The sequence below is a fragment of the Anolis sagrei genome, chromosome 4 (assembly GCF_037176765.1).
Source record: "Anolis sagrei isolate rAnoSag1 chromosome 4, rAnoSag1.mat, whole genome shotgun sequence".
NCBI lineage: Eukaryota > Metazoa > Chordata > Lepidosauria > Squamata > Dactyloidae > Anolis > Anolis sagrei.
The window spans coordinates 32,142,750-32,154,570 of record NC_090024.1 but is presented as its reverse complement, the minus strand read 5'-3'; the positions used below and the strand labels follow the sequence as shown (position 1 = coordinate 32,154,570).

The 11,821-nt window shown below is 40.4% G+C and overlaps 1 protein-coding gene across 1 annotated transcript; it reads left to right on the top strand.

Moving 5' to 3' along the window:
- ERICH5 (glutamate rich 5) lies at positions 1–11,329 on the top strand. Its single transcript, XM_060775646.2, has 4 exons — positions 1–194; positions 3,806–4,570; positions 6,593–6,706; positions 9,528–11,329. The coding sequence occupies exons 1-4, from the start codon at positions 104–106 to the stop codon at positions 9,545–9,547; spliced, it is 990 nt and encodes a 329-aa protein (XP_060631629.2). The 5' UTR covers positions 1–103; the 3' UTR covers positions 9,548–11,329.
- The last annotated feature ends 492 nt before the right edge of the window (positions 11,330–11,821 follow it).

The following is an 11,821-nucleotide window of genomic DNA, read 5'->3' as shown; positions in this document are numbered from 1 at the left end:
GCGCGCGCGCTGCCCACTTCGCCTCTCGCCCCGAAGGAGGAGGAGGAAGAGAGTGGCGCCTCTTCTTCTCTTCGGAGCGCTCCTCTTTCTCCCTTAGCCAGCCATGGGCTGCTCCAGCAGCGTTCAGACCCACGTCAAGGAAAAAAGCCGCCTCTCTTCCAAGACCCCGGACCTCGACGGGATGCAGAAAGGCGGTGAGTGGTGACCCAGGTGGGGTGCATAGAATCAAAGAGTTGGAAGAGACCTCATGGGCCATCCAGTCCAACCCCCTGCCAAGAAGCAGGAAAATTGCATTCAAAGCACCCCTGACAGATGGCCATCCAGCCTCTGCTTAAATGCCTTGTGCAGAGCATCTCCACGCTCTGCACAAGGGATGCCGTTGGACACCTCTTTCACTGCCATGGCTCAGAGTTATGGAATTAGGAGAGTTTCGTAAAGTCTCTAGCCTTCTCTAGTACCTTCACACCCCAGGACTCAATGAGCCAGGGAAAGTGGTGCCAAACTGCATTAACTCTACAGTGTAGAGATGCACCCTCTGATGCAAAAGCTGGGTGGGGAGATGAGAGTATAAGAATAATAGAGTTGGAAGAGTATAGTCTATCCACTCCAACCCCCTGCCAAGAAGCAGGAAAATTGCATTCAAAGCACCCCCAACAGATGGCCATCCAGCCTCTGTTTAAAATAAAGGAGCCTCCACCACACCCCAGGGCAGAGAGTTCCACTGCTGAACAGCGCTCATAGTCAGGAATTTATTCCTAATTTTGAGATGGAATCTCCTTTCTTGTAGTTTGAAGCCATTGTTCCACATCCTAGTCTAAAGAGCAGCAGAAAACAAGCTTACTTCCTCCTCCCTATGACTTCCTCTCACATATTTATACATGGCTATCATCATGTCTCCTCTCAGCCTTTGCTTCTTCAGGCTAAACATGGCCAGCTCTTTATGCTGCTCCTCATAGGGCTTGTTCTCCAGACCCTTGATGATTTTAGTCACGCTCTTCTGGAGACAGTCCAGCTTATCAGTATCTCTCTTCAATTGTGGTGCCCAGAATTGGACACAATATTCTAGGTGTGGTCTAACCAAGGCAGAATAGAGGGGTAACATGACTTCCCTGGACCTAGACACTAGACTCCTATTGATGCAGGCCAAAATCTCATTGGCTTTTTTTGCCGCCACATCACATTGTTGGCTCCTTGAAATGTTCCTTCATGCTCTACATTTCTGTCATTGCAGTAAGTTAACACTTCCTTTTGGAATTTAGATGTATACTGAGACCTAATACCATACCTCATACTATATATCCCAGCCCTGGGCAAGCTTGGGTCTTCTGAGTGTTTTGGACTCCAACTCCCTCAATTCCTAACAGCCTCAGGCCTTTTCATTTCCCCCCTCAACTGCTTAAGCACTGGACCTTCAGGTGATGGTTGTAGTATATTTTCCTTCTTTTGGATATAGTTTTGAATATTAAAGTTCTTGCCTTTGTTGTTTTTCTTTCTCTTTTCCTCTTTCTTTCTATCTTTGCTTACTATGATAACTTTTCAACCAACCAACAAAGAAATTCTGGAAAAGAATTATTAGAATGTATGAATACAGGTAAAAGAAACTGTCATGTTATTTCATGTTGGGGTTCTTAAGCACAATAGGATTTCATCAAAACTTACTGCATGTATGACAAAACCTTAATGGAGATAACAAAGCATGCATATATAATTCAAATGGACATGAAACAATCTGAGTTTAAACTTGATGTGTTTAAATTTTGTCAGGCCAGGAGGGAGTTGAAATGGCCAGTTTTCATGCATGGCAACCAGTTTTCAGGAAATGTTTGTAATAAACCACTTAATTTCCCCCGAGGCTTATTTTTTGCTCTGAACACTTTTTACAGGACGGTTAAGAGTTGCTTGTCAAAATTAATTTGGATTAGAAACTAGGCTTGATTTGGTAATTCATTCAGACCTGTTGGAACAGAGAGGAAATATCTGTACACAGACTACTGTATCTCTGGGTTGTTGTAGGTTTTTTCGGGCTATATGGCCATGTTCTAGAGGCATTCTCTCCTGATGTTTCGCCTGCATCTGTGGCAAGCATCCTCAGAGGTAGTGGATGCTTGCCATAGATGCAGGCAAAACGTCAGGAGAGAATGCCTCTAGAACATGGCCATATAGCCCGAAAAAACCTACAACAACCCAGTGATTCCGGCCATGAAAGCCTTCGACAATATACTGTATTTCTGTTTTCAGGCTACAACATGCTAATCTTTAGTCTGATTTCTTTCTTCATCCAGTATGATGATTTGTGGAAAGTAGGATGTTGACATTTGGAAGAGGATGGCCATTTAGTATCAGTTCCAAGAGCAGCACTTTAGTACCCAATGGAAGTAATTGGAAACAGCACTGACCCACTTGAGGATACCAATACTTGGGGACAATCTTAGTAAATCAAGTCTTAAACACATCTCTTGGGCCCCTTCCACACAGCTGAGTAAAATCCCACATTATCTGCTTTGAACTGGAATATATGGCAGTGTGAACTCAGACAACCCAGTTCAAAGCAGATACTGTGGGATTTTCTGCCTTGATAGTCTGAATTATATTGTTGTGTAGAATAACCCTTCGTTATATCTAAAATTATAATCAATTTGTATCATGCCATAGGACTCAAATCAGAGGACTCAAATCAAAACCTGTCTGTTTTCATTTTCCTGAAAAAGGAGCTATTTGCTTGTTTATCTGGAAATAACCTCATTGAACACCATAGGACGTTATTTCCAGAAAGGTTTGAAGAGGAGATAGGTTGTCGGGACTTTTAAAATAAAAGGTGCTACACTGGTTGGTTCATTCAATGAAGTAAGCTACAATCCACAACCACTTTAGCAGAAGAAAATATAATTAGTCTGCCAGGGGCCACTAGATCCTAGCATTAAAGTCACCAGATGTTTCATATATGTAGTATGTTTTATTGATTAGCCCATTGGCCATATCAGAAACATTTGACAAACACATACCATGACTGATAACTTCAGATTTGTTCTTGTATGTATGGTTGTCGTGCATGAGAAATAACACTATTTAGATAAGGGAGCTATGAATTTTAAAATACATAAACACAGCTCTTTATATGACCTTGTTGTCACTGTTGTTATTATGACACCTTAAAATACTTTAAATTACAGACAGTCTCCAAGTTACAAACATCCAACTTACAAACAACTCATAATTAAGAATGGAGGTGAGACAATAGTAAGGGAAAGAAATCTACTCCTAGGAAGGGAAATTCACTCCTGAAATGGTCATCATGGGAGAAAGGTGTTTCAACTGAAGCTTTAGCACCAATCCTTGTTTCCACAACAAGCCAATATTTTCCAATTCTCACAGGGACAGAAAGTGAGGCAAAATCTTTTGAACAGGGGTACAGACACAAAACAAACACCACAGGGGTGTTAATACCTAAAAGTGTAACTCCAGCCATGGAATAGCTGTAACTCCAGCTATTCTATGGATGGAGTTACACTTTTAAAACATTCCTGTTCAGACTCACAAACAAATTCAACTTAAGAACAAACCTCCTGTTCATAACTTGGGGACTGCTTGTATTGTGATATAATATTTTATGAATTAGAATAATCAGATATGAACATTTTTGTGAGTTGTAGTTGTATGTGATTCTATACACATAATAGAATCATAAATGGTGTTTTTAGAGGGAAATGAAATAGACAAAATACTAACAATTACATTATTAAAAGTGACTACCTGTGATAAATTTTGTCCCTTCCTTTATTTCTTTTCCAAATCATTGTTGAACCAGATGCCAACTTACCCATCGCAAATGAGAAAGACACAATACCTGACCAGACCAAACTTGGAGCAATCGACGAAGTGGAACTTGGGTCTCCTGGAATAAAGCAAAGTGAGAGCCTGGACAAAGAGGTGGCAGATATTTTGATTCCAGGACTGACAAACTGTGCCCTTTCCACTTGTCAAAGAGTGGATCCGGAGGGCACAGAGCCACAGCCGTTGGCACTAGAAGAAAAGCTCAACATCAGTGGGCCTTTCCCTGCCAGTCTCTTAGAAGCTGGAGAGCCTCGGTCTGTGGACCTAGCAAAAGAAGAGGTCAGTGAGCCTCCAACTGTCCATGAAGCGGCCAACATTTTGTCTCCAGAAGCTGGAGAGCCTCGGTCTGTAGAACTAGCAGAAGACGTGGTCAGTCAGCCTCCAACTGTCCATGAAGCTGCCAACATTTTGCCTCCAGAAGCTGGAGAGCCTCAGTCTGTGGAACTAGCAGAAGAAGACATCAATGAGCCTCCAACTGTCCACGAAGCTGCCAACATTTTGCCTCCAGAAGCTGGAGAGCCTCGGTCTGTGGAACTAGTGGAAGAAGAGGTCAGTGAGCTTCCAACTGTCCACGAAGCTGCCAACATTTTGCCTCCAGAAATTGTAGAGAACAATACGCCTAAACCTGTTGAGTCATCACAGGAGGACCCACCTGAGCCTGTGGCAGAGGAAATTGTCAATCTTGTGACAGAAATGGTGAAGGAACTAGAAGCGGGTGACGTGGAACTGCTAACTAAGGGTAATCATTGTGTGAATGCAGATTCAGACGGTCAAGTTCTGACCTATGTGTAAATTCCATTGAGATTTATGCATTTTTGATGAAAATAACCTAGGGCAGAATCTCTTGCTCAATGGGTTGAGGACAGGATTGGAAAACGTCATGAAAGCATGTTTGTTTTATGAAAGCATGTTTGTTTCAGATGTAAACATGAAGAACTGTTATGAACGTGATACCTACTACACTTGTTTTCCTTGCATTCTCACTTCAAGTATTTTTAGTTCCTCCTTTCTAATTCTCATTAACTTATACTAAATAAGGTTGTAAATAGATAGCAGGTGGCTATGGAGGAGTAGATACCCAAAACCATTTCAAAATACCAAATTGGTTTAGTCAAAATCTCATGACATCTGTGTATTCTTAGTCTGAACTGTGTCGCTCTTTGGTTCAGTCTATTAGTGCAAGATAAGGGCTTCAGAATTTATTTGCTGCACTAGATCAGGGTTTCATATACCTTGTCCAAATTCATCTTCAGCAATGGCTAAAAAGATCTTTTTTGTGAAGCTAATTAAAAAGAGAAAATGTTAGAAACTTGACCATTTTTGGTTCTAACATCTGGCAATGGAAACATGTTGCTTTTGGTCATGAAACTTTAGGAACTCTTGCTTTCGAGCAGTGGTTCCCAACCTTTGGGCTTCCAGGTGTTTTGGACTTCAGCTCCCACAGTTCATAACAGCTGTTAAGCTGGCTGGGACTTCTGGGAGTTGAAGTCCAAAACACCTGGAGGCCCAAAGGTTGGGAACCAGTTTTTGAGGTAGAGGACTCAACACTGCTACTAATTTTGCCTACTTGCAGGTACTTGCAAAAAGAGTGTTAAATACTGAAACACCCTTAAATATGATGGTATTTTGCAATGTGTTCTTAGAAGTTCTTAGAGATTTGTCTGTTCCGTGTAGCTTACTTTGAAATAAGTGTGCCTATGACATATTGCGGGCAACCTTTATTTTTTGACAATGGCCATCTTCATATTTCTTAGTGTTTGATCATTTTAGTGCACTTCTGATTGATAATACTTGAGGTACTACATTGGAGCTATGTTTGCTACATAAGAGTCTGGGTGGCCCAATTTTTTTCCAGACCATTTCAAGGGGAACTCAAACCTCCTATTCTTGGGGAAAAGGGAATATCCACTCTGCATCACATCCTGGGGTCCCTGGAGAAGTTTCATTTAGGCACAATAGCTATTGTCCTTGAGAGTATCTCTTACTGCACCCGTTTCATGCCATTTATGTGGCAGGAGCTCTGCAAAATGTACTTTGTAGCAAGCAAGGTTGTTTGAATTGGACATCATCCAAACTGATTAATGCTTGGGTGAATAGGAATTCTGTTTACATAGACCCACATGTCTGACGCAACAACTACAGATAGACAAAACTCATACAATGGGCTTCTGAAATGCAATTATTAACTTGCAAGTTCCTTTTTAAAACGTATGTATTATTAGTCCTGGTGGTGCAGCGGGTTAAACTGCAGAGCTGCTGAACTTGCTGACCGAAACGTTGCTGGTTCGAATCCAGGGAGTGGGGTGATCTCCCGCTGTTAGCCCCAACTTCTGCCAAACTCGCAGTTCGAAAACATGTAAATGTGAGTAGATCAATAGGTACCGCTCCAGTGGGAAGGTAACAGTGCTCCATGCAGCCATGCCGGCCACATGACCAAGGAGGCATCTACGGTCAACGCTGGCTCTTCGGCTTAGAAATGGAGATGAGCACCACCATGTAGAGTCAGGACACAACTAGACTTAATATCAAGGAGAAACCTTTACCTTTTATTATTAGCAGACTAAACTGAAAGACAAATATAGCAGAAGATAGCAACAGGGGCACTTAAGATGTGGTGTATCAGCTCTCTTGTGCTTCACTTGTCTCTTTTTAATGTCATAAAGGAAAACATAAGGCAGACCAAACAGTAGTCCGTAAAGTGTTGGTGCATGCAATACTCTTTCAATGTTCCCTGGCTTGATCTCTATGGTTACTGTTCCAGGTGAGGCAGGAGAAAAGATGGAAACTGAGAAGCACTGTGAGATAGTAAGCGAATGCTCTGAAACAAAAGAAGAAGAAATGGGAGAAGCTACAGCCTCAGCAGCAACAGAGATAGGTACGTTGATGGAGAAGTGAAATACTAATATACAAGGAGCTCAAAAAATTGCACTAGTGTTCATTTGCAAGTCCTGGATGGTTCCTGCCTTAGGAGATGTTTAAACAACATTATGTAGATAATCTCCTATTCATCCGTGCGCTTGTTTAGATTTTGTTTGTATAAAGGTTTAATTATACTTGACACACACACGTGTCGGGATATGTCCTAACCTCATATAAACAATGCAGAGCTTGGAAATATTATTGTTTCGGACTACAGCTCCCAAACCCCCAGCCCAAGGACCATATTGGTACAGGAATTATGGGAATTCCTGTACCAATTTCAGAAAATATATTTCTGAAAACATGTGCTTCTTTTAAAAATCAAACTAAGTATACTAATGCAGAACTTCTCATAGCTTGCCAAAAACAACAACTATATTATTAGAGTTTCGTTTATCCAACCTTTGCTTATCTGACATTCCGTCTTACCTGACGCTCTTATCCAACACTCCCTTTTCCTCCACCATTTGCCCTTCAATCAAAAGAGTGCTCCCCAGATCTCTCTCCATTCCCAATAAGTGAAAAAGGCAGGAAAGGAGGAGGAAGAGGATGGAGGAAAGGGGAAAAAGAGGCGGAAGCATCCTCCCCCTCTTCTTTCTGTGATTTCCACGCTCCTCTTCCGCATCCGGGCACTTCCTGCTGGGCCGCTCTATCCTTGAGGCGTTGTCTTGCCTTAGCCCTTTGAGTCCCTGTTGTTAGTATTCAGGTGTCTAGCGCCGCATCGTACGGGTAGCAGTAGGAGACATTTTCGTTTATCCGACATTCTGCCAGCCCATTTATGTCGGATAAGCGAGACGCTGCTGTAAGTTGCAGTGATGTGAATGTGGACATGCTGAAGTATGCATGTTCACTTCACCACCGTTTAATAATAACGGACATGATCATCTGTATTTTGCTGTATTTGTGTGAATTTCCAGAACCAAATCCATGTGGATAGGGACAAATGCCACAAAAGCAAACTGAAGGCTGTGTGGGTACTCTGTGCCTCTTTCCCCTACTTGGTATTAAACTAGACCCTCCATGTTCAGGGTGAACGTGATGTCTCTAGTACCAACCTAAGTCCTGAAATAGATCATCCAACTAAAAGGTTTCAGGACACATATTTGAAAAACGAGGCTTAAATAACTCCTTTTATTCCCTGGTTACTATTTGCCAAACATGATTTATTAATGATCAGATTACCGGCATGGCTCAGGGATTTACCCATTCTCAGTCTGCTCCTTTTGTTTGTTGGCAGTGGGAACAGGGATGGGTCAGTTTCAGGAGCTAACTTCCATGGCTGTGTGTGAAGGACAAACAAAGCAAGGCACAAGTTGATTAGAGACAGAGAAGAACAGATGAAAAGGAGAGCAAAGGCGTTCATCACTCAAGCAGACTCTGAAATTACAGCTCTTCAATTTACCTCCGTCATACCTGAGAGTAGAGATTTCCTTTCTGTGAAACTGAAGCCCTCATATTCATCATGGTGGAAACTGGGATTAAAACACACAGAGAGAGCTGACAATAAAAGCATAGCAGGAAGGCACAACCTTTTGGGATGTGCAAGGACATTACTGGGGGCAGAACCACAAAAGTAGTTTATGTCGGATGGGACGGCCAGTCATAAAATGTTAGGGGTGCCATTTCTTTCCCCCCTTCACTCCACCCTTCTCCGTCTATCTCCGAAAACAGAAAGGCTAAACATAGAGGGAATTGAGATGAAAGCAAAATGAAGGGGGGAAAGAGGAACACCAAAGAGAAAACATAGTATTGGAAGAATAACATTTGATAGGAGAGTATTGGTAAATAGATTCAGGAAGACACACAGATTTTGACCATGGCTATATAGCCTGAGAAACCTACAACAACCCAGTGATTCCAGCCATGAAAGCCTTCGGCAATAAATTTTGGAATATTTTGGATTTTTAGATAAGAAATGCTCAACGACTCTATATAGAATTGAGTTGAAAGAGACCACAAAGGCCATCTAGCGCAACTCTTCTTTGTATTAGTAGTAGTAAATAATTTTATTTCTTACTCAAGGCAGGTTACAACATGGGGTACAATGTGTAGTACTACAATGATGTAGTATAACATCATTAAGTTTCTTAAGTTTCTCCACTATTTATTTATTTATTTATTTTATTTACAACATTCTTATTCTACTTTTCTCACCCTGAAGGGGACTCAGGGAGGCTTACATAATTTGCATTATTCCATGCCCAAACAACAACAATTGAAATCAATTAAACAACATATGTAAACATTAAATGATTATTATGCATAGATCTAAAGCCAGAAATCAAATAATCATATTCATCAATCCAAGGTCAATTCCAACTGTATTGCAGATAATTATGCTGGGTCAAATGCTTGCTCCCAAAGCCAAGTTTTCACTTGTTTGCGAAATGACAGGAGGGAAGGGGCTGATTGGATTTTGCTAGGGAGGGAGTTCCACAGCCATGGGGCCATCACTGAGAAGGCCCTGTCTCTCATCCCCATCAGTCACACCTGTGAAAGTGGTGGGACCAAAAGCAGGTAAGTTGGGCTGGGGCCATTCAGAGTTTTATATGCCAAAGCCAGCACTTTGAATTGTGCTCGGTAGCAAATCAGCAGCCACTATTTCCAGTTGATCCCTTATTGCAAATAATTTATTTAAAGTTGCGATTTTGGTGTTATTGTTATTGTATACATACCAGAACAATAAATTATTTCTTGTGATTTGTCTACAAACAGTATAAATATTTGTGTAAATATATTTGCAACATTTAACATTTTGTTTTTTTGTTTTTTTACAGAAGTTACTAATGAAGAGTGACTCGTGGCATTTGAACGGACTTAATCTGTGGTTGCACAAATAATAATAATGCTCCAATTTGAGAAAACCTGTTTTTATAACAGTTTATATAGACTTACCACAATAATCGAGCACAGTGAGAACATTATAAGGATTTTATTTGAGAAAGTCAAGTTGCCAAGACACTTCTGAGGAACTGCGATATGAAACCTTCATGTTTGCCATAGAGTGCCTTCTGCAGACACATAAATGAAATCACATTTCACAAAACAACTTTGCCTTTCAGTAGGAAAATTAATGAACATGAAGGGAAGTCTAGGGTGAATTATCAGCAATATGAAGCGTAAAAGCTGGTGCAGGTAACATTAAACAGCACCAAGAAACTGTGCGTCATCTAAAGAGGGATAAGGAACATCAAGTGCTAACAGAAACCTTGCAGTCATGAGTTATTTAACTGCACAAATAAAATTACTCCATGAATCTTCACTCTTGTATACTCTTAACAGCATTAGAGTTTTTATGTTGTTGTTTTAGTACAATCTAGAGATAAATCAATACCTTCACATTCTCCAAAGTAACAAAATAGTCATTGCAATCTTCAAAATACTTGAAGGAAGAGAACTAGTATGAATGATGGTATTCTACACACTTTCATAATTATTGGCTGGCAGACAAGGAAATTAACCTTCATTGTCATTGGAATGTGATGGCAACTTTTTAAAAATACTATTTACAAACCTGTCAAAACCCTCCTGTTAGTCTGTGTTATCTGAGTATTTTCCTTCAGAGGTAGTTATTGGCATGGATGTGAAATATGTATGTATTCCTTGAAAATGATACCAACTCAAGAGTATTTATTCAATGTATTTTAATAAGAGAAAAATGAAGCCTTAAATACGACTTTAAAAATAGGATTTATTGAAGTGCAGATGTGAGTTGGAACAGAGATGAATTTCACATTCAAACAGAAAGTGTGGCAGCTATTTAGTATATGAATACAGAACTCTAAACGAGTGAGCTTCAGCAGAACTGATTTCCACCCAGCTTGTGTCTGAATGAGGAAATCTTTGCACTGTAGGCAACACAGTTGGTTCTTAATCCTCTTTAAAGTGAAATGTCGCTTCATCCTTTATGACAAAGAGTATAAATTTAATTTAATATATTAATATATTTAATTTATACCCTGCCCTTTCCTCCAAAAAGCAGATAAATACCTCACATACATTTTAGTTCCTGTGAAAATAGACCCACAAACTCAATAGGAATTTGCTAAGTTGAGAATTGTGTAAACATTGAATCAATTAATCTAGTTGAATTGGGACCAACAATTGGATTTAGACTTTGGGCCTTCTTCAGATATGGCTGTCAGTCACTCTCTGTCACCCTATATGTTTGTCTTTGAGGTAGGTAGAAATGTATGTGGTGGGAAGAGGGATCTCTACATGCAAATCTTTATAATTTCCTCTGATTACTCTCATTTTGGAATTTAAGGTTCTGTGTTCCAGCTTTTTGAATTGTTTTTTTAAGGTGCAGGCTATTTCTCTCGTCTTTGTCATCTGCTTATTTGATATGCCATTCCAATACATCAGGGTGGAAAACTCTACCATCACAACCCCCCCCCCCCCCAACATGCATACCAAAGAGATTAGGAAATGCATGCATCAAAATGCCCGCAAACACCTTCTGAAAGCATAGAGGACATTTCGCCATGTATTAGGCCCAGGAAGGGGCATTTTTGCAGCATTTCTTGTTATAAAAATGATCTCTTCCAAACCCAAAATGGTATAGTATGTCCACAGAGGGTTCCCAATTATTATTTTAAATAAATAATTGCTGAAAAAAGAAGATTGGTCTGGCATGGTATTCATTCCTGACAAAACCATGTAAATTCCTAATAGTCAACACATTGTTTTCTAACAGCACTTTGTGAACAGTTTACAAATTTTCCATTGGTTTGATGTCAGAACGACTAGTCTTTAGTTTCATGTGGCCGTTTCCATCCTCCAAAATTGAAGAACAATGTTTGAAGGTATGCCAGCCATGAATCTCATCAAGTTACAGTGACACCTATTAGACCAGGGGCGTCCGAAATTTTGGCTTTTCTGGGCAGCGTTGGAAGAAGAAAAGGGGTCTTGGGCCACACAAAAAATATGCTAAATCTAACAATAGCTGATGAGAAATAGAAAGGTCTGTGTATAACGTTTGTGATATTTGCCACCACAGATAAGCAAGAAGACTTTGCATAATCCTAATTATGCGCCACTACTTTCAGAGATTTTTAAAACCATTACGCAG

What these genes read in the sequence shown, in the direction of transcription:
- ERICH5 (XM_060775646.2), top strand. Translation starts at nt 104, where the DNA reads ATGGGCTGCTCCAGCAGCGTTCAGACCCACGTCAAGGAAAAAAGCCGC. An exon ending in CGACGGGATGCAGAAAGGCG is followed by an intron (nt 195 to 3,805) that starts GTGAGTGGTGAC and finishes TTGTTGAACCAG; the next exon opens with ATGCCAACTTACCCATCGCA. An exon ending in CGTGGAACTGCTAACTAAGG is followed by an intron (nt 4,571 to 6,592) that starts GTAATCATTGTG and finishes TTACTGTTCCAG; the next exon opens with GTGAGGCAGGAGAAAAGATG.